This window comes from Petromyzon marinus, chromosome 75 (assembly GCF_048934315.1).
Source record: "Petromyzon marinus isolate PM22_M1 ecotype Great Lakes invasive population chromosome 75, UKy_Petmar_22M1.pri1.0, whole genome shotgun sequence".
In the NCBI taxonomy this organism is placed as follows: domain Eukaryota; kingdom Metazoa; phylum Chordata; class Hyperoartia; order Petromyzontiformes; family Petromyzontidae; genus Petromyzon; species Petromyzon marinus.
In genome coordinates, this window is record NC_133741.1 from 7,795,519 (window position 1) to 7,823,284 (window position 27,766).

Here is a 27,766-nt window from a genome sequence, read left to right on the forward strand (position 1 = left end):
GCTCACCCCCCCGCTCACCACCCCATACCTGTCAACAGCTTATCGGTGCCCTGCCTCGCTGCAGACCCAATTTCAGAACTCATCGGTCACCCCCCGTGCCCCCTTATAAATCTCAGCGTTCATCCTACAAAGTCCCATCGCAAGGGAGAAACACAAACACAAATGGACACGAATTTTTTTGTTGTTGCTGCCCGAATTGAAACGGTTGCACTGTCAAATCATCTCACCATGCCCCTCTCACCACCTGTGCGCCTCCCCCCTCCCTCCTTCCCTCCCTCCTTCCCTCCCTCCCTCCCCGTGTCCCTCCCAACAGATGGGATCCGAAACTCCGGATGACGCCTAAGAAGGCGCTGGCTCACAGCTGGCTCCAAACCATCATCACCACCACCACCACCACGAGCAGCACCCCCACCACCAGCAGGGCCACGCCCACCACCAGCAAGGCCACTCCCACCGCCAGCAAGCCACTCCCACCGCCAGCAGGGCCACTCCCACCGCCAGCAAGGCCACTCCCAACGCCAGCAAGGCCACTCCCAACGCCAGCAAGGCCACTCCCACCGCCAGCAAGGCCACGCCCACCGCCAGCAGGGCCACTCCCACCGCCAGCAAGGCCACTCCCAACGCCAGCAAGGCCACTCCCAACGCCAGCAAGGCCACTCCCACCGCCAGCAGGGCCACCCCCACAACCAGCAGGGCCACTCCCACCGCCAGCAGGGCCACCCCCACCGCCAACAAGGCCACGCCCACCGCTAGCAGGGCCACGCCCACCACCAGCAGGGCCACGCCCACCACCAGCAGGGCCACTCCCACCGACAGCAAGGCCACTCCCACCGCCAGCAAGGCCACCCCCACCACCAGCAGGGCCACGCCCACCACCAGCAGGGCCACGTCCACCACCAGTAGGGCCACGCCCACCACCAGCAGGGCCACCCCCACCACCAGCAGGGCCACTCCCACCACCAGCAGGGCCACGCCCACCACCAGCAGGGCCACCCCCACCACCAGCGAGGCCACCCCCACCCACACCGAGGCCACCCCCACCCACACCGAGGCCACCCACACCGAGGCCACCCCCACCACCAGCGAGGCCACCCCCACCACCAGCGAGGCCACCCCCACCACCAGCGAGGCCACCCCCACCACCAGCGAGGCCACCCCCACTACCAGCGAGGCCACCCCCACCACCAGCGAGGCCACCCCCACCACCACCGAGGCCACCCCCACCCACACCGAGGCCACCCCCACCCACACCGAGGCCACCCCCACCCACACCGAGGCCACCCCCACCCACACCGAGGCCACTCCCACCGCCAGCAGGGCCACCCCCACCACCACCGAGGCCACCCCCACCCACACCGAGGCCACCCCCACCCACACCGAGGCCACTCCCACCGCCAGCAAGGCCACGCCCACCACCAGCAGGGCCACTCCCACCGCCAGCAAGGCCACGCCCACCGCCAGCAAGGCCACTCCCACCGCTAGCAAGGCCACCCCCACCACCAGCAGGGCCACGCCCACCGCCAGCAGGGCCACTCCCACCACCAGCAGGGCCACTCCCACCGCCAGCAAGGCCACTCCCACCGCCAGCAAGGCCACGCCCACCACCAGCAGGGCCACTCCCACCGCCAGCAGGGCCACCCCCACCACCAGCAGGGCCACCCACACCACCAGCAGGGCAACCCCCCACCACCAGTAGGGCCACCCTCACCACCAGCAGGGCCACCCACACCACCAGTAGGGCCACCCACACCTAGGCCACCCCCACCACCAGCGAGGCCACCCCCACCCACACCGAGGCCACCCCCACCACAAGCGAGGCCACCCACACCGAGGCCACCCCCACCACCAGCGAGGCCACCCCCACCCACACCGAGTCCACCCCCACCACCAACGAGGCCACCCCCACCACCATCGAGACCACCCCCACTACCAGCGAGGCCACGCCCACCACCAGCGAGGCCACCCCCACCAACACCGAGGCCACCCCCACCGCCAGCGAGGCCACACCCACCGCCAGCGAGGCCACGCCCACCGCCAGCGAGGCCACCCCCACCACCAGCGAGGCCACCACCAGCAGGGCCTCCCCCACCACCGCCACCACCACTCCCATCATCATCTACATCCGGCCCATCACCATCAACTGGGCCACCACCAGCAGCTGGGCCACCACCACCACCACCATCCGGGCCACCACCACCAGCTGGGCCGACACCACCAGCTGGGCCACCACCACCATCAGCAGCAGCGGCGGCACCACTCCTGTGCAGGGCTCTGCAGCTGCTGAGCCACGGTGAGCCTCTCTCTCTGTGTACCTTGCCTGGTACGCAGGAGGTTGTGGGTTCAATCCCGACCCTGATGAGATGTTAACTACCTCGCCTGGTACACAGGAGGTCGTGGGTTCAATCCTGACCCTGATGAGATGTTAACTACCTCGCCTGGTACGCAGGAGGTCGTGGGGTCGATCCCGACTGACGATGCCTGGCTGCTGCTGCTGCTGTATATTTGCAGTCTGCGTCTCTCTCTTTCTCTCATCATCATCACGGTGGCTAGGAGATGTTAACTCCCTTGCCTGGTACGCAGGAAGTCGTGGGCTCGATATCATCACGGTGATGATGACGATGATGACGATGACGACGATGATGACGATGATGATGATGATGGTGATGACGATGATGACGATGATGATGCGCTGCTGTGGTGCTGCTGCTTCTCTCCACAGAGCGGAGCCGGAGGAGAAGCTCCAATCACCATCGCCGTCATCATCGCCGTCATCACCATCATCATCATCGCCATCGTCATCATCACCGCTCACCACCGTGGGCCCAGCTGTGGCAGAAGCCTGATGAGAGGACGCCAGAACTGATACCGAGATTGGACTGGACACCACACTCACCACCGTCACCACACTTACCACACTCACCACCCACACTCACCACCCACACTCACCACACTTACCACACTCACCACCCACACTCACCACCGTCACCACACTTACCACACTCACCACCCACACTCACCACCGTCACCACACTTACCACACTCACCACCCACACTCACCACCCACACTCACCACCGTCACCACACTTACCACACTCACCACCCACACTCACCACCCACACTCACCACCCACACAACACTCACACTCACCACACTCACCACCCACACTCACCACACTCACCACCCACACGCACCACCCACACGCACCACCCACACTCACCACACTCACCACCCACACTCACCATACTCACCACCCACACCACCCACACTCACCACCCACACTCACCACACTCACCACCCACACTCACCACACCCACCACACTCACACTCACCACACTCACCACCCACACTCACCACCCACACTCACCACCCACACTCACCACCCACACTCACCACCCACACAACACTCACACTCACCACCCACACTCACCACCCACACTCACCACACTCACCACCCACACTCACCACCCACACTCACCACCCACACTCACCACCCACACTCACCACCCACACTCACACTCACCACACTCACCACCCACACTCACCACACCCACCACACTCACACTCACCACACTCACCACCCACACTCACCACCCACACTCACTACCCACACTCACCACCCACACTCACCACCCACACAACACTCACACTCACCACCCACACTCACCACACAATGGACTACAGCTTGCCTAGCCACGCGCGCGTGTGAAGAGTTAGGATAGAGATATTATAAATAAGTTATAATGTAATCATGTGTACATATATATCTAGACATTTGTTTGATTATCGATTGTTGTTAATAAATAAGCGGACTCAACATAACGTTGCAATTGTGTTTGTTGTGGCGAGTTGCTGCTGCCTGGGTCTAAGGTGACTTGGGTTCAGATGTTGACTACCTCGCCTGGTACGCAGGAGGTCGTGGGTTCGATCCCGACCCTGACGAGATGTTGACTACCTCGCCTGGTACGCAGGAGGTCGTGGGTTCGATCCCGACCCTGACGAGATGTTAACTACCTCGCCTGGTACATGGAGGTCGTGGGTTCCATCCCGACCCTGACGATGCCTGCTGCTGCTGCTGTATTCGAAGTCTGCCCAGCTCTGTGTCTCATCAGCAGAAGCAAGAGACAGGCTCTGCTTGAACCAATGGTGGTGAACTGCCCAGGTGTTTGTCGTCAGATGCACCTAGCCTGGCACAGCAGTACAACCCATGGCACCCGCTGCGTCTGTCCCGTGACCTCCTCCTGCACCTAGCCTGGCACAGCAGTCAACCCATGGCACCTGCTGGGTCTGTCACGTGACCTGCCAGCAGCGACCCTTTGACACTTCACGTGGCCTCAGAGTGCATGCACCTAGCCAATACAAAGCGCCGTGGTGACGTCACAAGGGGGGCACGTCACTGAGTTGCATTGAATGAGTTCTGCACGGACGGCTTACCTAACCTATCCACACTACAAATTGCAATCATTCACTGGCTACTCCCATAGACTTCTATAGGATTTACGTCAGCCTTTCCGCCACATTTCCTACATGACATAAGCACCTTTACTTATCCACACAGCCCCGTGGTGACCAAGAGCGGCTACCTGGACCTCTCTCTCCCCACCACCCACCCACCACCCACCCACCGTGGTGACCAAGAGCGGCTACCTGAACCTCTCTCTCCCCACCACCCACCCACCACCCACCCACCATGGTGACCAAGAGCGGCTACCTGAACCTCTCTCTCCCCACCACCCGCCTACCCACCCACCACCCACCGTGGTGACCAAGAGCGGCTACCTGAACCTCTCCCCACCACCCACCCACCACCCACCCACCGTGGTGACCAAGAGCGGCTACCTGAACCTCTCTCTCCCCACCACCCACCCACCACCCACCCACCGTGGTGACCAAGAGCGGCTACCTGAACCTCTCCCCACCACCCACCCACCACCCACCCACCGTGGTGACCAAGAGCGGCTACCTGAACCTCTCTCTCCCCACCACCCACCCACCACCCACCCACCGTGGTGACCAAGAGCGGCTACCTGAACCTCTCTCTCCCCACCACCCACCCACCACCCACCCACCGTGGTGACCAAGAGCGGCTACCTGAACCTCTCTCTCCCCACCACCCACCCACCACCCACCCACCGTGGTGACCAAGAGCGGCTACCTGAACCTCTCTCTCCCCACCACCCACCCACCACCCACCCACCGTGGTGACCAAGAGCGGCTACCTGAACCTCTCCCCACCACCCACCCACCCACCGTGGTGACCAAGAGCGGCTACCTGAACCTCTCTCTCCCCACCACCCACCCACCACCCACCCACCGTGGTGACCAAGAGCGGCTCCCTGAACGAGTCCCCAGCGGGCGTCTGGACCCGCCGCTGGCTGTGCGTGCGGTGGCCGTTTGAGCTCCTCACCAACGCGGAGAGCGACCGCTGTGAGCGTGGGGCCCTGGACCTCCGGGCTGCACGGTGGGGGGAGGGGGGGGAGGGGTGGAGTGGAGTGGGGGGGGAGGGGTGAGAGTTGAGGGGGAGAGGGGAGGGGGAGAGAGAGGTGAGGGGGGGGGGAGATTGGCGAAAGATGGAGTGTAATGGTATTCTCACCCCCCCCCTCACCCCCCCCCTCACCCCCCCCCTCACCCCCCCCCTCACCCCCCCCCTCACCCCCCCCCTCACCCCCCCCCCTCACCCCCCCCCCACCCCCCCCCCCACCCCCCCCCTCACCCCCCCCCTCACCCCCCCCCTCACCCCCCCCCTCACCCCCCCCCTCACCCCCCCCCCCTCACCCCCCCCCTCACCCCCCCCCTCACCCCCCCCCTCACCCCCCCCCTCACCCCCCCCCTCACCCCCCCCCTCACCCCCCCCACCCAGACCCCGTTCACGTTTGTGCTCTGCACACAGCACCGCGGGCTGCTGCTGCTGCAGGCCTCCAGCTCCCGCGACCTGCAGGATTGGCTCTACACATTCAACCCCCTGGCCGCGGGGACTTACAGGTGGACTCCTCACGGGGGTGAACTCACGGGGGTGGACTCACGGGGGGGGGTGGACTCACGGGGGTGGACTCATGGGGGTGGACTCACGGGGGGACTTACAGGTGGACTCACGGGGGTGGAATCACGGGGGGACTTACAGGTGGACTCACGGGGGTGGACTCACGGGGGTGGACTCACGGGGGGACTTACAGGTGGACTCACGGGGGTGGACTCACGGGGGTGGACTCACGGGGGGGGTGGACTAACGGTGAGAGACTCACGGGGAGAGACTCACGGGGGTGGACTCACGGGGAGAGACTCACGGGGAGAGTCTCACGGGGGGAGACTCACGGGGAGAGTCTCACGGGGGGAGACTCACGGGGGAGAGACTCACGGTGAGAGATTCACGGTGAGAGACTCACGGGGAGAGACTCACGGTGAGGGTCTCACGGTGAGAGACTCACGGGGGTGGACTCACGGGGGGAGACTCACGGTGAGAGACTCACGGGGGGAGACTCACGGTGAGAGACTCACGGGGGTGGACTCACGGTGAGAGACTCACGGTGAGAGACTCACGGGGGGAGACTCACGGTGAGAGACTCACAGGGGTGGACTCACGGTGAGAGACTCACGGGGGTGGACTCACGGTGAGAGACTCACGGTGAGAGCTCACGGGGGGAGACTCACGGGGGTGGACTCACGGTGAGAGACTCACGGTGAGAGGCTCACGGTGAGAGACTCACGGGGGTGGACTCACGGTGAGAGACTCACGGTGAGAGACTCACGGGGGGAGACTCACGGTGAGAGACTCACGGTGAGAGACTCACGGTGAGGGACTCACGGGGGGAGACTCACGGTGAGAGACTCACGGTGAGAGACTCACGGGGGTGGACTCACAGGGGAGAGACTCACGGTGAGAGACTCACGGTGAGAGACTCACGGGGGTGGACTCACAGGGGAGAGACTCACGGTGAGAGACTCACGGTGAGAGACTCACGGTGAGAGACTCACGGGGGTGGACTCACAGGGGAGAGACTCACGGTGAGAGACTCACGGTGAGAGACTCACGGTGAGAGACTCACAGTGAGAGTCTCACGGTGAGAGACTCACGGTGAGAGACTCACGGGGGGAGACTCACGGTGAGAGACTCACGGTGAGAGACTCACGGTGAAAGACTCACGGTGAGTGACTCACGGTGAGAGACTCACGGGGGGAGACTCACGGTGAGAGACTCACGGGGAGAGACTCACGGGGGTGGACTCACGGGGGTGGACTCACGGTGAGAGACTCACGGTGAGAGACTCACGGTGAGAGACTCACGGTGAGAGACTCACGGGGGGAGACTCACGGTGAGAGACTCACGGTGAGAGACTCACGGTGAGAGACTCACGGTGAGAGACTCACGGTGGGAGACTCACGGGAAGGGACTCACAGGGGAGAGACTCACGGTGAGAGACTCACGGTGAGAGACTCACGGGGGTGGACTCACAGGGGAGAGACTCACGGTGAGAGACTCACGGTGAGAGACTCACGGGGGTGGACTCACAGGGGAGAGGCTCACGGTGAGAGACTCACGGTGAGAGACTCACGGTGAGAGACTCACGGGGGTGGACTCACAGGGGAGAGACTCACGGTGAGAGACTCACGGTGAGAGACTCACGGTGAGATACTCACGGTGAGAGACTCACAGTGAGAGTCTCACGGTGAGAGACTCACGGTGAGAGACTCACGGGGGGAGACTCACGGTGAGAGACTCACGGTGAGAGACTCACGGTGAAAGACTCACGGTGAGTGACTCACGGTGAGAGACTCACGGGGGGAGTCTCACGGTGAGAGACTCACGGGGAGAGACTCACGGGGGTGGACTCACGGGGGTGGACTCACGGTGAGAGACTCACGGTGAGAGACTCACGGTGAGAGACTCACGGTGAGAGACTCACGGGGGGAGACTCACGGTGAGAGACTCACGGTGAGACTCACGGTGAGAGACTCACGGTGAGAGACTCACGGTGGGAGACTCAAGGGGGTGGACTCACAGGGGAGAGACTCACGGTGAGAGACTCACGGGGGGAGACTCACGGTGAGAGACTCACGGTGAGAGACTCACGGGGGTGGACTCACGGGGGTGGACTCACGGGGGGAGACTCACGGGGGGAGACTCACGGGGGTGGACTCACGGTGAGAGACTCACGGTGAGAGACTAACGGTGAGAGACTCACGGGGGTGGACTCACGCCAGAACAGTGACGAGACACGCTGTGGTCTAGCCCCCTCTGAACTCTCTCTGTGACCCCCCCCCCACCCACCCCAGGTCCAAGATGGGCAGCCGCCGTCGCTCCAGCGACTTCTCCACCTGAGGCGGCCCCTCCCCCAACCCCCCTAACCCCGCCCCCAAACACTAACCCCGCCCTAGACTCCCCTGGCCCCGCCTCCAAACACTAACCCCGCCCTTAACCCCGATGGCCACTCCCCCAAACACTAACCCCGCCCTAGACTCCCCTGGCCCCGCCTCCAAACACTAACCCCGCCCTTAACCCCGATGGCCACTCCCCCAAACACTAACCCCGCCCTAGACTCCCCTGGCCCCGCCTCCAAACACTAACCCCGCCCTTAACCCCGATGGCCCCTCCCCCAAACACTAACCCCGCCCTAGACTCCCCTGGCCCTGCCTCCAAACACTAACCCTGCCCTTAACCCCGATGGCCCCTCCCCCAAACACTAACCCCGCCCTAGACTCCCCTGGCCCTGCCTCCAAACACTAACCCTGCCCTTAACCCCGCCCTTAACCCCGATGGCTCCTCCCCCAAACACCAACCCCGCCCTCGACTCCCCTGGCCCCTCCCTCAAACACTAACCCCGCCCTCAACTCCCCCGGCCCCTCCCCCAAACACTGACTCCACCCTCAACTCCCAGAGCCCCTCTCCTAACCCCGCCCTCAACTCCCCTGGCCCTTCCCTGAAACACTAGCCCCACCCTCAACTCCCCTAGCCCCTCCCCTAAACAGTAGCCCCACCCCCCTAACTATCCTAGTCACGCCCCCACAAACTTTAGGTCCGCCCTTAAACTGCTAGCCCCGCCCCTATACTGTTAGGCCCCGCCCCCTGAGCGATATGGGGGTTTCGGGGTTAACGAGCATCAGCTGAGCTAGCCAGGGCCTGTTCCATTTGAACCCATCACCACCATCATCACCACCATCATCACCATCATCACCACCATCATCATCATCACCATCATCATCATCACAATCACCACCATCATAATCACCACCATCGTCACCACAATCACCACCATCAACATCATCGTCACCACCATCAATCACCACAATCGCCATCATCACCACCACCCCCACTCGTCCTGGAACATCACCCCAAAGCGGCGGAAACTCCCTCGCCTCTCAAACGCCGCACAGATTCCTCAATTCCCGCCTGCCACTTGTAAATATTATCCACGTCGCCACCCCTCCCCACAAGATGCGTGTGGCCGGTGTATACTTGATGTGGTGGTGTGCGTCGGTGGGTCGGGGTAGCTGGTGAGTTGAGTAGGGATGGTGACGTGATGTAGTCTCGTAGCTTCGGGGGGAGGTGTGAGTAGTGGTAGTATACTTGACGTAGTGTGACGGGGCATCGGGCGGGTGGGTGGGAGGGTTATTTATTTGATTGTGATGGCTTCTTAAGTGGGAGCAGCAGAAAGTGTCTATGTGTGTGTCTCTCTGTGGGGAGCGAGTCTCTGTGTGTGTCTCTGTGTGTGTCTGTGTGTGTCTCTATGGGGAGCGAGTCTCTGTGTGTCTCTCTCTGTGGGGAGCGAGTCTCTGTGCGTGTCTGTGTGTGTGTCTGTGTGTGTGCCTCTCTCTGGGGAGCGAGTCTCTGTGTGTGTCTCTCTGTGGGGAGCGAGTCTCTGTGTGTCTGTGTCTCTCTGTGGGGAGCGAGTGCCTGTGTCTCTCTGTGTGTGTGTCTCTGTGGGGAGCGAGTCTCTGTGTGTCTGTGTCTCTCTGTGTGTGTCTGTGTGTGTGTCTGTGTCTATCTGTGTGTGTGTCTGTGTGTCTCTGTGGGGAGCGAGTCTCTGTGTGTGTGTGTCTCTGTGTGTGTGTGTCTCTGTGAGGAGCGAGTCTGTGTGTCTCTGTGTGTCTGTGTCTCTCTGTGTGTGTGTCTGTGTGTCTCTGTGGGGAGCGAGTCTTGTGTGTGTGTCTCTCTGTGGGAAGCAAGTCTGTGTATCTGTGCGGAGCAAGTCTTCGTGTGTCTCTGTGGGGAGCGAGTCTCTGTGTGTGTGTGTGTCTGTGTCTGTCTGTGTGTGTGTCTCTGTGGGGAGCGAGTCTCTGTGTGTGTCTCTCTGTGTGTGTGTCTCTGTGCAGAGCAAGTCTCCGTGTGTCTCTGTGGAGAGCGAGTCTGTGTCTGTGGGGAGCGAGTCTCTGTGTCTCTATGGGGAGCGAATCTTGTGTGTCTCTGTGTGTGTCTGTCTCTCTCTGTGGGGAGCAAGTCTGTGTGTGTCTGTGGGAAGCGAGTTTTGTGTGTGTCTATGTGTCTGTGTCTCTGTGGGGAGCGAGTTTTATGTGTCTGTGTTTCTGCGTGTCTGTGTGTCTCTGTGGGGAGTGAGTCTGTGTATCTCTGTGTGTGTCTCGGTAGGAGGCTGGTAGATTTTTGTGCAGCCCATGGGCTTGTAATTACAAACACGCTGTTTCGGCATCGGCGCATCCACACAACATCATGGATGCATGCCGGGTCCAAGCAAGAACATCTGCTGGACTACATAGTGACGGACCAGCAGATGCGAGCCCATGTCCTTGACACCAGGACCTACCGTGGAGCTGATCTGCCCTCTGACCATCGACTAGTCATCTGTAAGATGCTCCTGCCATTCTTCCACTCCGGTGGTGGGTGTACACCCAGGACCCCATTCCAACCTAAAGTGGCCTGGTCTCAATTATCTGATGAAAGTTGCAATCGAGAATTTCGTCATCGCTTGCGGCTGGGCTTGGCATCGTCCCCCACTCCTCCAGATGTCGAGGGTAAATGGGCGAGGTTTAGGACTGTGACTCATGCAGCTGCAATGGCTGCTTTGAGTGCGGTCCAGACCTCCCCAGAGACCCTGGCTGACAGAGGAGGTGTTCAGGATAGTTGAGACAAAGCGACAGGCCCATTCTAATTGTCTACAGTATCCAAAGTCAGAGAATGAGGAGGCTTACCGTAGCCTTCGCTCGGAGGTTCGGAGAGCCGTGAGGCGCTGCAAGGATGGGTGGTGGTCGCGGGTTGCTGAGGAGATGGAGTCTGCCTCAGTGGCCCGTGATCACAAATCTCTATTTAACTCCATCCAAAAAGTAACCTGCAGCGCCACACCTATTACCATCATTAGGGGAAAAAACGGTGAACCAATCTCTGACCCCCAGAAACAGGTTTGCAGATTTGCTGAGCATTTCTGTGAGGTCCTGGGGGAGGGAAAATCCCTCAGCCAGGAAAACATCGTGGCACAAAGTGGGGATGACCCTGCTGAGGCTGCGGTGCCTCAAATATTCGGTGCCTCAAAGTCCCCCCCTGTGAGTGGCTGGCTGAGGTGCCATCTGTTGAGGAAGTACTGAAGGCGATCCGGAGTCTGAGACCAGGAAAGGCAGCCGGCAGAGATGATCTCCCAAGCAAAATGCTGAGGGAGGGTGGCGTTTGTGCACAGACTGCCCTATATGACATCATAACAACAGTCTGGACCACTGGACGGGTTCCGCAGGATTGGAATGATACCCTGGTGGTCCCCCTCTTTAAGAAGGGGGACCGCACAGACTGTAACAACTACAGGGGCATCTCACTCCTCAGTGTGCCGGGAAAGGTCCTGGCAAGGATTATTCAACATCGCCTTGCCAGGCACGCTCAGGAGAGGCTTGCGGAGCCCCAATGCGGTTTCAGGAAAGGGCGGTCCTGCACAGATGCCATATTTTCCACTCCAGTGGCGAATGGCGGTTGTTGTGTGTGTCTGTGTATCTCTGTGTGTGTGTCTGTCTCCATGAGTGCTGTAGTGGTTTGCGCTGTGCCGGTACTACTACGAACCTGGCACTGACCCGCGTTGGATTCCCACCCATACTGGCGAGCGGGAATTTAACTCAGGTGTGTGTGTGTGCGTGCGCGTGTACGTGACTAGAGAGGACTGCACTTTAATTTTACAGCGTTCCCCTCCTCTGCCACACGGGGAGGGGGCAGCTGTCCCTGTGTGTGAGTCTGCTGCTGCTGCTGTGTGGTCCTGTAGCATAGGGGGCACCCCCAGCGGCAGCTGCCCCTGTGTTGTGAGTCAGCTGCTGCTGTGTGGTCTTGTGGCACGCCCAGTGGCAGCTGTCCCTGTGAGTCTGCTGCTGCTGCTGTGTGGGTCCTATAGCCTAGGGGGCACCCCCAGCAGCAGCTGTCCCTGTGTGTGAGTCTGCTGCTGCTGTGGGGTGCTGTAGCCTAGGGGGCACCCCCAGTGACAGCTGTCCCTGTGTGTGAGTCTGCTGCTGCTGCTGTGTGGTGCCGTAGCCTAGGGGGCACCCCCAGTGACAGCTGTCCCTGTGTGTGAGTCTGCTGCTGTGTGGTGCCTATAGCCTAGGGGCACTCCAAGTAGCAGCTGTCCCTGTGTGCGAGGCTGCTGTGTGGATCCTATAGCCTAAAGGTACCCCCAGTGACAGCTGTCCGTGTGTGGGAGTGCTGCTGCTGTGTGGTGCCGTAGCCTAGGGGGCACCCCCAGTGACAGCTGTCCCTGTGTGCGAGTCTGCTGCTGCTGTGTGGTGCCGTAGCCTAGGGGGCACCCCCAGAGGCAGCTGTCCCTGTGTGTGAGTCAGCTGCTGTGTGGGTCCTATAGCCTCGGGGCACCCCCAGTGGCAGCTGCCCCTGTGCATGAGCCATCTGCTGCTACTGCCGTGTGGCGGTAATGATGGTGGTGGTAATGATGGTGGCGGTAATGCTGATGATGGTGCCTGAGATGATTGCAGGCTGCTGCTGCTGTGTCTGTCGCTATGATCGCGTTGGTGTCTCTCTGTCCGTGTCTGTAGCGAAACTCAATAAACAACGTAGCCAACACCACCGGCGCGCGTGTGTGTGTGATATCCATGCGTGTGTGTGTGATATCCATGCGTGTGTGTGTGCGTGTGCGATAGCCATGGGACATACCCAACAGGTGCCGTGGGTTGATTGCTGTGCCAGGCTAGGTGCAGGAGGAGGAGGTCACGGAACAGACCCAGCAGATGCCATGGGTTCACTGCTGTGCCAGGCTAGGTGCACTTGGAGGTCACGAGGCAGACCCAGCAGGTGCCGTGGGTTGACTGCTGTGCCAGGCTAGGTGCATGAGGAGGAGGTCATGGGGCAGACCCAGCAGGTGCCACGGGTCGACTGACTGGCCGATGCACTACCTGTGCCCCCTACTGTGACACACACAACAACACCGACACACATAGCTTCGTGAAAGACTAAGAGAATATTATGGATGATGATGATTGTGAGACCCACACGCAGAGACCCATAGAGATAGACAGAGACCCATAGAGACACACAGAGAGTCAGAGACACAGAGAGACACACACAGAGACCCACAGACTCACCACACACAGAGACCCACAAACTCATCACACACAGACACACACAGACTCACCACACAGAGACCCACAAACTCACCTCACACAGAGACCCACAAACAGACCTCACACATTTACCCAAACTCAACTCACACATACACCCATAGACTCACCACACACAAACACCCACACTCACCTCACACAGACACCCACAGACTCAACACACACATACACACACAGAGACCCACAGACTCACCTCACCCAAACAAACACAGAGGCCAACAGACTCACCTCACACAGAGACCCACAGACTCACCACACAGAGACCCACAAACACACCTCACATTTACCCAAACTGAACTCACACAGACACCCACAGACTCATCTCACACAGAGATGCACAGACTCACCACACACAGACACACACAGACACACACAGAGACCCACAGACTCACCTCACACAGACAGCCACAGACTCATCATACACAGACACACACAGAGACCCACAGACTCACCTCACACAGAGACCCACAGACTCACCACACAGAGACCCACAAACACACCTCACACATTTACCCAAACTCAACTCACACAGACACCCACAGACTCACCGCACACATACACACACAGAGACCCACAGACTCACCACACACAGACACACACAGAGACCCACAGACTCACCTCACACAAACAAACACAGAGGCCAACAGACCCACGTCACACAGAGACCCACACTCACCTCAAACAGACACCCACAGACTCATCATACACAGACACACACAGAGACCCACAAACTCATCACAGAGACCCACAGACTCATCACACAGAAACCCACAGACTCACCACACACAGACACACACAGACTCACCACACAGAGACCCACAAACACACCTCACACATTTACCCAAACTCAACTCACAGACACCCACAGACTCACCTCACACAGAGACCCACAGACTCACCACACAGAGACCCACAAACACACCTCACACATTTACCCAAACTCAACTCACACAGACACCCACAGACTCACCACACACATACACACACAGAGACCCACAGACTCACCACACACAGACACACACAGACTAACCACACAGAGACCCACAAACACACCGCACACATTTACCCAAACTCAACTCACAGACACCCAAAGACTCACCTCACACAGAGACCCACAGACTCACCACACAGAGACCCACAAACACACCTCAGACATTTACCCAAACTGAACTCACACAGACACCCACAGACTCACCTAACACAGAGACGCACAGACTCACCACACACAGACACACACAGACACACACAGAGACCCACAGACTCACCTCACACAGACAGCCACAGACTCATCATACACAGACACACACAGAGACCCACAGACTCACCACACACATACACACACAGAGACCCACAGACTCACCACACACAGACACACACAGAGACCCACAGACTCACCTCACACAAACAAACACAGAGGCCAACAGACCCACCTCACACAGAGAACCACATACACACCTCACACAGAGACCCACAGACTCATCACACAGAAACCCACAGACTCACCACACACAGACACACACAGACTCACCACACAGAGACCCACAAACACACCTCACACATTTACCCAAACTCAACTCACAGACACCCACAGACTCACCTCACACAGAGACCCACAGACTCACCACACAGAGACCCACAAACACACCTCAGACACATTTACCCAAACTGAACTCACACAGACACCCACAGACTCACCTCACACAGAGATGCACAGACTCACCACACAGAGACCCACAAACACACCTCACACATTTACCCAAACTCAACTCACACAGACACCCACAGACTCACCACACACATACACACACAGAGACCCACAGACTCACCACACACAGAGACCCACAGACTCACCACACAGAGACCCACAAACACACCTCACACATTTACCCAAACTCAACTCACACAGACACCCACAGACTCACCACACACATACACACACAGAGACCCACAGACTCACCACACAGAGACCCACAAACACACCTCAGACACATTTACCCAAACTGAACTCACACAGACACCCACAGACTCACCTCACACAGAGATGCACAGACTCACCACACAGAGACCCACAAACACACCTCACACATTTACCCAAACTCAACTCACACAGACACCCACAGACTCACCACACACATACACACACAGAGACCCACAGACTCACCACACACAGAGACCCACAGACTCACCACACAGAGACCCACAAACACACCTCACACATTTACCCAAACTCAACTCACACAGACACCCACAGACTCACCACACACATACACACACAGAGACCCACAGACTCACCACACACAGACACACACAGACTAACCACACAGAGACCCACAAACACACCGCACACATTTACCCAAACTCAACTCACAGACACCCACAGACTCACCTCACACAGAGACCCACAGACTCACCACACAGAGACCCACAAACACACCTCAGACATTTACCCAAACTGAACTCACACAGACACCCACAGACTCACCTAACACAGAGACGCACAGACTCACCACACACAGACACACACAGAGACCCACAGACTCACCTCACACAGACAGCCACAGACTCATCATACACAGACACACACAGAGACCCACAGACTCACCTCACACAGAGACCCACAGACTCACCACACAGAGACCCACAAACAGACATCACACATTTACCCAAACTCAACTCACACAGACACCCACAGACTCACCATACACATACACACACAGAGACCCACAGACTCACCACACACATACACACACAGAGACCCACAGACTCACCACACACAGACACACACAGAGACCCACAGACTCACCTCACACAAACAAACACAGAGGCCAACAGACCCACCTCACACAGAGAACCACATACACACCTCACACAGAGACCCACAGACTCACGTCACACAGAGACCCACACTCACCTCAAACAGACACCCACAGACTCATCATACACAGACACACACAGAGACCCACAAACTCATCACACAGAGACCCACAGACTCATCACACAGAAACCCACAGACTCATCACACAGAAACCCACAGACTCACCACACACAGACACACACAGACTCACCACACAGAGACCCACAAACACACCTCACACATTTACCCAAACTCAACTCACAGACACCCACAGACTCACCTCACACAGAGACGCACAGACTCACCACACAGAGACCCACCGACTCACCTCACACAGACAAACAGAGACCAACAGACCCACCTCACACAGAGAGCCACATACTCACCTCACACAGAGACCCACAGACTCACCTCACACAGAGACCCACAGACTCACCTTACACAGAGACTCACAGACTCGCCACACAGAGACCCACAAACACACCTCACACATTTATCCAAACTCAACTCAAACAGACACCCACAGACTCACCACACACATACACACACACTCACTTCACACAGACACCCACAGAATCACCACACACATACACACACAGACCCACAGACTCGCCACACAGAGACCCACAGACTCATCACACAGAGACCCACAGACTCAGCACACACAGAGACCAACAGACCCACCTCAAACAGAGAACCACATACACACCTCACACAGAGACCCACAGACTCACCTCACACAGAGACCCACAGACTCACCTCACACAGAGACCCACAGACTCACCTTACACAGAGACTCACAGACTCACCACACGGAGACCCACAAACACACCTCACACATTTACCCAAACTCAACTCACACAGACACCCACAGACTCACCACACACAGACACCCACACTCACTTGACACAGACACCCAGTGACTCACCTCGCACAGAGACACACAGAATCACCACACAAAGACACACACAGAGATCCACAGACTCACCTCACACAGAGACCCACAGATTCACCTCACAGAGAGACACACAGACTCACCACACACAAACACCCACAGACTCAGAACACACAGACACCCACAGACTCACCACACAAAGATACCCAGACTCACCACACGCAGACACACACAGAGACCCACAGACTCACCTCACACAGACACACACAGAGACCCACAGACTCACCTCACACAGAGACCCACAGACTCACCACACACAGACACCCACACTTACCTCACACAGACACCCAGAGACTCACCACAAACAGAGACCCACAGACTCACCACACACAGACAAACACAGAGACCCACAGACTCACCTCACACAGAGACCCACAGACTCACCTCACACAGACACACAAAGAGACCCACAAACTCACCTCACACAGACACACACAGAGACCCACAAACTCAACTCAAACAGAGACCCACTGATTAACCTCACACAGAGACCCACAGACTCACCACACAGAGACCCACAGACTCACCTCACACAGACAAACACAGAGACCCACAGACCCACCTCACACAGAGAACCGCAGACTCACCTCACACAGACATCCACAGACTCATCATACACAGACACACACAGAGACCCACACACTCATCACACAGAGACCCACATACTCATCACACAGAGACCCACAGACTCGCCACACAGAGACCCACAGACTCACCGCACACAGACAAACACAGAGACCCACAGACCCACCTCACACAGAGAACCGCAGACTCACCTCACACAGACATCCACAGACTCATCATACACAGACACACACAGAGACCCACACACTCATCACACAGAGACCCACATACTCATCACACAGAGACCCACAGACTCAGCACACACAGAGACCAACAGACCAACCTCAAACAGAGAACCACATACACACCTCACACAGAGACCCACAGACTCACCTCACACAGAGACCCACGGACTCACCTCACACAGAGACCCACAGACTCACCTTAGACAGAGACTCACAGACTCACCACACGGAGACCCACAAACACACCTCACACATTTACCCAAACTCAACTCACACAAACACCCACAGACTCACCACACACAGACACCCACACTCACTTGACACAGACACCCAGTGACTCACCTCGCACAGAGACACACAGAATCACCACACAAAGACACACACAGAGATCCACAGACTCACCTCACACAGAGACCCACAGATTCACCTCACAGAGAGACACACAGATTCACCACACACGGACACCCACAGACTCAGAACACACAAACACCCACAGACTCACCACACAAAGATACCCAGACTCACCACACGCAGACAACCACAGAGACCCACAGACTCACCTCACACAGACACACACAGAGACCCACAGACTCACCTCACACAGAGACCCACAGACTCACCACACACAGACACCCACACTTACCTCACACAGACACCCAGAGACTCACCACAAACAGAGACCCACAGACTCACCACACACAGACAAACACAGAGACCCACAGACTCACCTCACACAGAGACCCACAGACTCACCTCACACAGACACACAAAGAGACCCACAAAATCACCTCACACAGACAAACACAGAGACCCACAGACCCACCTCACACAGAGAACCGCAGACTCACCTCACACAGACATCCACAGACTCATCATACACAGACACACACAGAGACCCACACACTCATCACACAGAGACCCACATACTCATCACACAGAGACCCACAGACTCACCTCACACAGAGACCCACAGACTCACCACACAGAGACCCACAAATTTGCCTCACAGATTCACCCAAACTCAACTCACACAGACATCCACAGACTCATCACACAGAGAACCACATACTCAACTCACAGACAAACACAGAGACCCACAGACTCACCACACAGACACCCACACTCAAATCACACAGACACCCACAGACTCACCACACACAGCGACGCGCAGACTCAACACACACAGAAACACAGCGACCCACAGACTCACCTCACACAGACAAACACAGAGACCCACAGACTCACCACACACAGACACACACAAAGACTCACCTCACACAGAGACCCAGACTCATCACACTGAGACCCACAAACACACCTCAGACATTTACCCAAACTCAACTCACACAGACACCCACAGACTCACCTCACACAGAGACGCACAGACTCACCACACACAGACACACACAGAGACCAACAGACCTACCTCACAGAGACAAATACAGAGAGCCACCTCACACAGAGACCCAGACTCATCACACTGAGACCCACAGACTCACAACACACAGACACCCACACTTACCTCACACAGACACCCAGAGACTCACCACAAACAGAGACCCACAGACTCACCACACACAGACAAACACAGAGACCCACAGACTCACCTCACACAGAGACCCACAGACTCACCTCACACAGACACACAAAGAGACCCACAAACTCACCTCACACAGACACACACAGAGACCCACAAACTCAACTCAAACAGAGACCCACTGACTAACCTCACACAGAGACCCACAGACTCACCACACAGAGACCCACAGACTCACCTCACACAGACAAACACAAAGACCCACAGACCCACCTCACACAGAGAACCGCAGACTCACCTCACACAGACATCCACAGACTCATCATACACAGACACACACAGAGACCCACACACTCATCACACAGAAACCCACATACTCATCACACAGAGACCCACAGACTCACCTCACACAGAGACCCACAGACTTACCACACAGAGACCCACAAATTTGCCTCACAGATTTACCCAAACTCAACTCACACAGACATCCACAGACTCATCACACAGAGAACCACATACTCAACTCACAGACAAACACAGACCCACAGACTCACCACACACAGACACCCACACTCAAATCACACAGACACCCACAGACTCACCACACACAGAGACGCGCAGACTCAACACACACAGAAACACAGCGACCCACAGACTCACCTCACACAGACAAACACAGAGACCCACAGACTCACCACACACAGACACACACAAAGACTCACCTCACACAGAGACCCAGACTCATCACACTGAGACCCACAAACACACCTCAGACATTTACCCAAACTCAACTCACACAGACACCCACAGACTCACCTCACACAGAGACGCACAGAATCACCACACACAGACACACACAGAGACCAACAGACCCACCTCACAGAGACAAATACAGAGACCCACCTCACACAGAGACCCAGACTCATCACACTGAGACCCACAGACTCACCTCACACAGAGACCCACAGACTCACCACACAGAGACCCACAAACACACTTCACACATTTACGAACACTCAACTCACAGACACCCACAGACTCACCACACACAGACACACACAAAGACCCACAGACTCACCACACACAGACAAACACAGATACCCACAGACTCACCTCACACAGACAAACACAGAGACCCACAAACTCACCACACAGAGACCCACAGACTCACCTCACACAGAGACCCACAGACTCACCACACACAGACACACACAGACTCACCACACAGAGACCCACAAACTCACCACACAGAGACCCACAGACTCACCACACACAGAGACCCACAAACTCATCACACACAGACACCCACAGACTCACCACACACAGACACCCACACTCACTTGACACAGACACCCAGTGACTCACCTCGCACAGAGACACACAGAATCACCACACAAAGACACACACAGAGATCCACAGACTCACCTCACACAGAGACCCACAGACTCACCACACAGAGACCCACAAACACACTTCACACATTTACCAACACTCAACACACAGACACCCACAGACTCACCACACACAGACACACACAAAGACCCACAGACTCACCACACACAGACACACACAGATACCCACAGACTCACCTCACACAGACAAACACAGAGACCCACAAACTCACCACACAGAGACCCACAGACTCACCTCACACAGAGACCCACAGACTCACCACACACAGACACCCACACTTACCTCACACAGACACCCAGAGACTCACCACAAACAGAGACCCACAGACTCACCACACACAGACAAACACAGAGACCCACAGACTCACCTCACACAGAGACCCACAGACTCACCTCACACAGACACACAAAGAGACCCACAAACTCACCTCACACAGACACACACAGAGACCCACAAACTCAACTCAAACAGAGACCCACTGACTAACCTCACACAGAGACCCACAGACTCACCACACAGAGACCCACAGACTCACCTCACACAGACAAACACAGAGACCCACAGACCCACAACACACAGAGAACCGCAGACTCACCTCACACAGACATCCACAGACTCATCATACACAGACACACACAGAGACCCACACACTCATCACACAGAAACCCACATACTCATCACACAGAGACCCACAGACTCACCTCACACAGAGACCCACAGACTTACCACACAGAGACCCACAAATTTGCCTCACAGATTTACCCAAACTCAACTCACACAGACATCCACAGACTCATCACACAGAGAACCACATACTCAACTAACAGACAAACACAGACCCACAGACTCACCACACACAGACACCCACACTCAAATCACACAGACACCCACAGACTCACCACACACAGAGACGCGCAGACTCAACACACACAGAAACACAGCGACCCACAGACTCACCTCACACAGACAAACACAAAGACTCACCTCACACAGAGACCCAGACTCATCACACTGAGACCCACAAACACACCTCAGACATTTACCCAAACTCAACTCACACAGACACCCACAGACTCACCTCACACAGAGACGCACAGACTCCACCACACACAGACACACACAGAGACCAACAGACCCACCTCACAGAGACAAATACAGAGACCCACCTCACACAGAGACCCAGACTCATCACACTGAGACCCACAGACTCACCTCACACAGAGACCCACAGACTCACCACACAGAGACCCACAAACACACTTCACACATTTACGAACACTCAACTCACAGACACCCACAGACTCACCACACACAGACACACACAAAGACCCACAGACTCACCACACACAGACAAACACAGATACCCACAGACTCACCTCACACAGACAAACACAGAGACCCACAAACTCACCACACAGAGACCCACAGACTCACCTCACACAGAGACCCACAGACTCACCACACACAGACACACACAGACTCACCACACAGAGACCCACAAACTCACCACACAGAGACCCACAGACTCACCACACACAGAGACCCACAAACTCATCACACACAGACACCCACAGACTCACCACACACAGACACCCACACTCACTTGACACAGACACCCAGTGACTCACCTCGCACAGAGACACACAGAATCACCACACAAAGACACACACAGAGATCCACAGACTCACCTCACACAGAGACCCACAGACTCACCACACAGAGACCCACAAACACACTTCACACATTTACCAACACTCAACACACAGACACCCACAGACTCACCACACACAGACACACACAAAGACCCACAGACTCACCACACACAGACACACACAGATACCCACAGACTCACCTCACACAGACAAACACAGAGACCCACAAACTCACCACACAGAGACCCACAGACTCACCTCACACAGAGACCCACAGACTCACCACACACAGACACACACAGACTCACCACACAGAGACCCACAAACTCACCACACAGAGACCCACAGACTCACCACATAGCGAAACCACAGACTCACCTCACACAGACACCCACACTCACCTCACACAGAGACCAACAGACTCACCTCACACACACACACACAGACCCACAGACTCACCACATAGGGACCCACAGACTCACCACACAGAGACCCACAGACTCACCTCACACAGAGACCCACAGACTCACCTCACACAGAGACCCACAGACTCACCACACACAGACACCCACACTCAAATCACACAGAGACCCACAGACTCACCACACACAGAGACGCACAGACTCATCACACACAGACTCACCACATAGAGAACGACAGACTCACCTCACACAAAACACCCACACTCACCTCACACAGAGATGCACAGACTCACCTCACAGATACCCACAAACTCACTTCACAAAGAGACCCACAGACTCACCTCACAGAGACCCACAGACTCACCTCACAGACACCCACAGACTCACCTCACACAAGACACACACAGAGACCAACAGACTCACCACACACAGAGATCCACAAATTCACCTCACACAGACACACACACTCACCTCACACAGACACACACACTCACCTCACACAGACACCCACAGACTCACCTCACACAGACTCACCACACAGAGACCCACAGACTCACCTTACACAGAGACCCACAGACTCACCACATAGAGAACCACAGACTCACCTCACACAGACACACACAGACTCACCTCACACAGAGATACACAGATTCACCTTACACAGAAACCCACAAACTCACCTCACACAGACACGCACACTCACCTCACACAGAGACGCACAGACTCACCTCACAGATACCCACAAACTCACCTCACACAGACACACAAACTCACCACACAGAGACCCACAGACTCCCCTCACACAGACACCCACAAACTCACCTCACACAGACACCCACAGACTCACCTCACACAGACTTACCACACAGAAACCCACAGACTCACCTCACACAGACACCCACAGACTCACCTTACACAGAAACCCACAAACTCACCTCACCCAGAAACCGACAGACTCACCTCACAGATACCCACAAACTCACCTCACACAGACACACACAGAGACCCAGACTTACCACACACAGACACCCACAGACTCACTTCACACAGACACACACAGAGACCCACAGACTCACCTCACACAGACACACACAGACTCATCTCACACAGACACAAACAGAGACCCACAGAATCACCTCACACAGACACCCACAAACTCACCTCACACAGAGCCCCGTATCGGCATCTTCAGGCTGAGTCGACCTCGAGGAGCCCCAGACAGGGTTCAGAATTTTCCCGCCATCGCCGCCATTCGCCCCGACCGGAAGCGGAAGTCGAAGCTGGGGGTGGAGGTGGGGGGGACGCCCAAAAAGGAGGGGCGGGAGGCGGCTTCCGGGGGTGTGGTCTCGCACTGTCACGTCACTCGGAGGGGCGTGGCTGAAGGGGGCGTGGTCACGTCCCTCGCACTGTGACATCACCGGTGACGTCGCAATCACCACGTGCTTCCTCAGAGTACGAGACGTGAAGGAGACGGCAGCTTCTCAAACTTCAGCTGCTTCAGTTTCATCATCGTCGCCTTTCAAACAACTTCTGCTGGAGCCAAAGAGACCCACAGACTCACCTCACACAAAACACCCACACTCACCTCACACAGAGACGCACAGACTCACCTCACAGATACCCACAAACTCACCTCACAAAGAGACCCACAGACTCACCTCACAGAGACCCACAGACTCACCTCACAGACACCCACAGACTCACCTCACACAGACACACACAGAGACCAACAGACTCACCACACACAGAGACCCACAAATTCACCTCACACAGACACACACACTCACCTCACACAGACACACACACTCACCTCACACAGACACCCACAGACTCACCTCACACAGACTCACCACACAGAGACCCACAGACTCACCTTACACAGAGACCCACAGACTCACCACATAGAGAACCACAGACTCACCTAACACAGACACACACAGACTCACCTCACACAGAGATACACAGATTCACCTTACACAGAAACCCACAAACTCACCTCACACAGACACACAAACTCACCACACAGAGACCCACAGACTCCCCTCACACAGACACCCACAAACTCACCTCGCACAGACACCCACAGACTCACCTCACACAGAGACCCACAGAATCACCTTACACAGAAACCCACAAACTCACATCACACAGAAACCGACAGACTCACCTCACAGAGACCCACAAACTCACCTCACAGATACCCACAAACTCACCTTACACTGACACCAACACACACCTCACACAGACACCCACAGACTCACCTCACACAGACTTACGACACAGAAACCCACAGACTCACCTCACACAGAGACCCACAGACTCACCACATAGAGAACCACAGACTCACCTCACACAGACACCCACACTCACCTCACACAGAGACGCACAGACTCCCCTCACACAGACACCCACAAACTCACCTCACACAGACACCCACAGACTCACCTCACACAGAGACCCACAGACTCAACTCACACAGAAACCCACAGACTCACCTCACAGACACGCACAGACTCACCTCACACAGACACACACAGACTCATCTCACACAGACACACACAAACTCACCTCACACAGAACCTCGTATCGGCATCTTCAGGCTGAGTCGACCTCGAGGAGCCCCAGACAGGGTTCAGAATTTTCCCGCCATCGCCGCCATTCGCCCCGACCGGAAGCGCAAGTCGAAGCTGGGGGTGGAGGTGGAGGGGACGCCCAAAAAGGAGGGGCGGGAGGCGGCTTCCGGGGGTGTGGACTCGCACTGTCACGTCACTTGGAGGGGCGTGGCTGAAGGGGGCGTGGCTGAAGGGGGCGTGGTCACGTCCCTCGCACTGTGATATCACCGGTGACGTCGCAATCACCACGTGCTTCCTCAGAGTACGAGACATGAAGGAGACGGCAGCTTCTCAAACTTCAGCTGCTTCAGCTTCATCATCGTCGCCTTTCAAACAACTTCTGCTGAAGCCAAAGAGACCCACAAACTCACCTCACACAGAGATCCACAATCACCTCACACACACACCCACAGACTCATCACACAGAGACCCACACACTCGCCACACACATACACACAAACTCACCACACAGAGACCCACGGACTCACCTCACACAGAGACCCACAGACTCACCTTAGACAGAGACTCACAGACTCACCACACGGAGACCCACAAACACACCTCACACATTTACCCAAACTCAACTCACACAAACACCCACAGACTCACCACACACAGACACCCACACTCACTTGACACAGACACCCAGTGACTCACCTCGCACAGAGACACACAGAATCACCACACAAAGACACACACAGAGATCCACAGACTCACCTCACACAGAGACCCACAGATTCACCTCACAGAGAGACACACAGATTCACCACACACGGACACCCACAGACTCAGAACACACAAACACCCACAGACTCACCACACAAAGATACCCAGACTCACCACACGCAGACAACCACAGAGACCCACAGACTCACCTCACACAGACACACACAGAGACCCACAGACTCACCTCACACAGAGACCCACAGACTCACCACACACAGACACCCACACTTACCTCACACAGACACCCAGAGACTCACCACAAACAGAGACCCACAGACTCACCACACACAGACAAACACAGAGACCCACAGACTCACCTCACACAGAGACCCACAGACTCACCTCACACAGACACACAAAGAGACCCACAAAATCACCTCACACAGACAAACACAGAGACCCACAGACCCACCTCACACAGAGAACCGCAGACTCACCTCACACAGACATCCACAGACTCATCATACACAGACACACACAGAGACCCACACACTCATCACACAGAGACCCACATACTCATCACACAGAGACCCACAGACTCACCTCACACAGAGACCCACAGACTCACCACACAGAGACCCACAAATTTGCCTCACAGATTCACCCAAACTCAACTCACACAGATATCCACAGACTCATCACACAGAGAACCACATACTCAACTCACAGACAAACACAGAGACCCACAGACTCACCACACAGACACCCACACTCAAATCACACAGACACCCACAGACTCACCACACACAGCGACGCGCAGACTCAACACACACAGAAACACAGCGACCCACAGACTCACCTCACACAGACAAACACAGAGACCCACAGACTCACCACACACAGACACACACAAAGACTCACCTCACACAGAGACCCAGACTCATCACACTGAGACCCACAAACACACCTCAGACATTTACCCAAACTCAACTCACACAGACACCCACAGACTCACCTCACACAGAGACGCACAGACTCACCACACACAGACACACACAGAGACCAACAGACCTACCTCACAGAGACAAATACAGAGAGCCACCTCACACAGAGACCCAGACTCATCACACTGAGACCCACAGACTCACAACACACAGACACCCACACTTACCTCACACAGACACCCAGAGACTCACCACAAACAGAGACCCACAGACTCACCACACACAGACAAACACAGAGACCCACAGACTCACCTCACACAGAGACCCACAGACTCACCTCACACAGACACACAAAGAGACCCA

At 56.5% G+C, this 27,766-nt stretch overlaps 1 protein-coding gene and 1 long non-coding RNA gene across 2 annotated transcripts in view; one reads left to right on the top strand and one right to left on the bottom strand.

Moving 5' to 3' along the window:
- The window catches only part of LOC142907169 (uncharacterized), a 31,643-nt gene extending 4,497 nt beyond the window's left edge, over positions 1-27,146 (bottom strand). Inside the window, exons 1-3 of the long non-coding RNA XR_012930861.1 lie at positions 24,343-27,146; positions 13,076-13,326; positions 5,312-5,451 (exon numbers count right to left, since the gene is read on the bottom strand). This is a non-coding gene — a long non-coding RNA (uncharacterized LOC142907169). The remainder of the gene's footprint in view (positions 1-5,311; positions 5,452-13,075; positions 13,327-24,342) is intronic.
- On the top strand, positions 333-3,819 carry LOC142907181 (uncharacterized). Its single transcript, XM_076056434.1, has 3 exons — positions 333-347; positions 1,755-2,290; positions 2,720-3,819. Exons 1-3 carry the CDS (start codon positions 333-335, stop codon positions 2,841-2,843), a joined length of 675 nt encoding a protein of 224 aa, XP_075912549.1. The 3' UTR covers positions 2,844-3,819.
- Positions 27,147-27,766: the final 620 nt, after the last annotated feature.

Bases quoted from the DNA above. Each gene is read 5' to 3' on its own strand.
- LOC142907181 (XM_076056434.1), top strand. The intron at 2,291-2,719 runs GTGAGCCTCTCT...TTCTCTCCACAG, and splicing joins TCTGCAGCTGCTGAGCCACG to AGCGGAGCCGGAGGAGAAGC.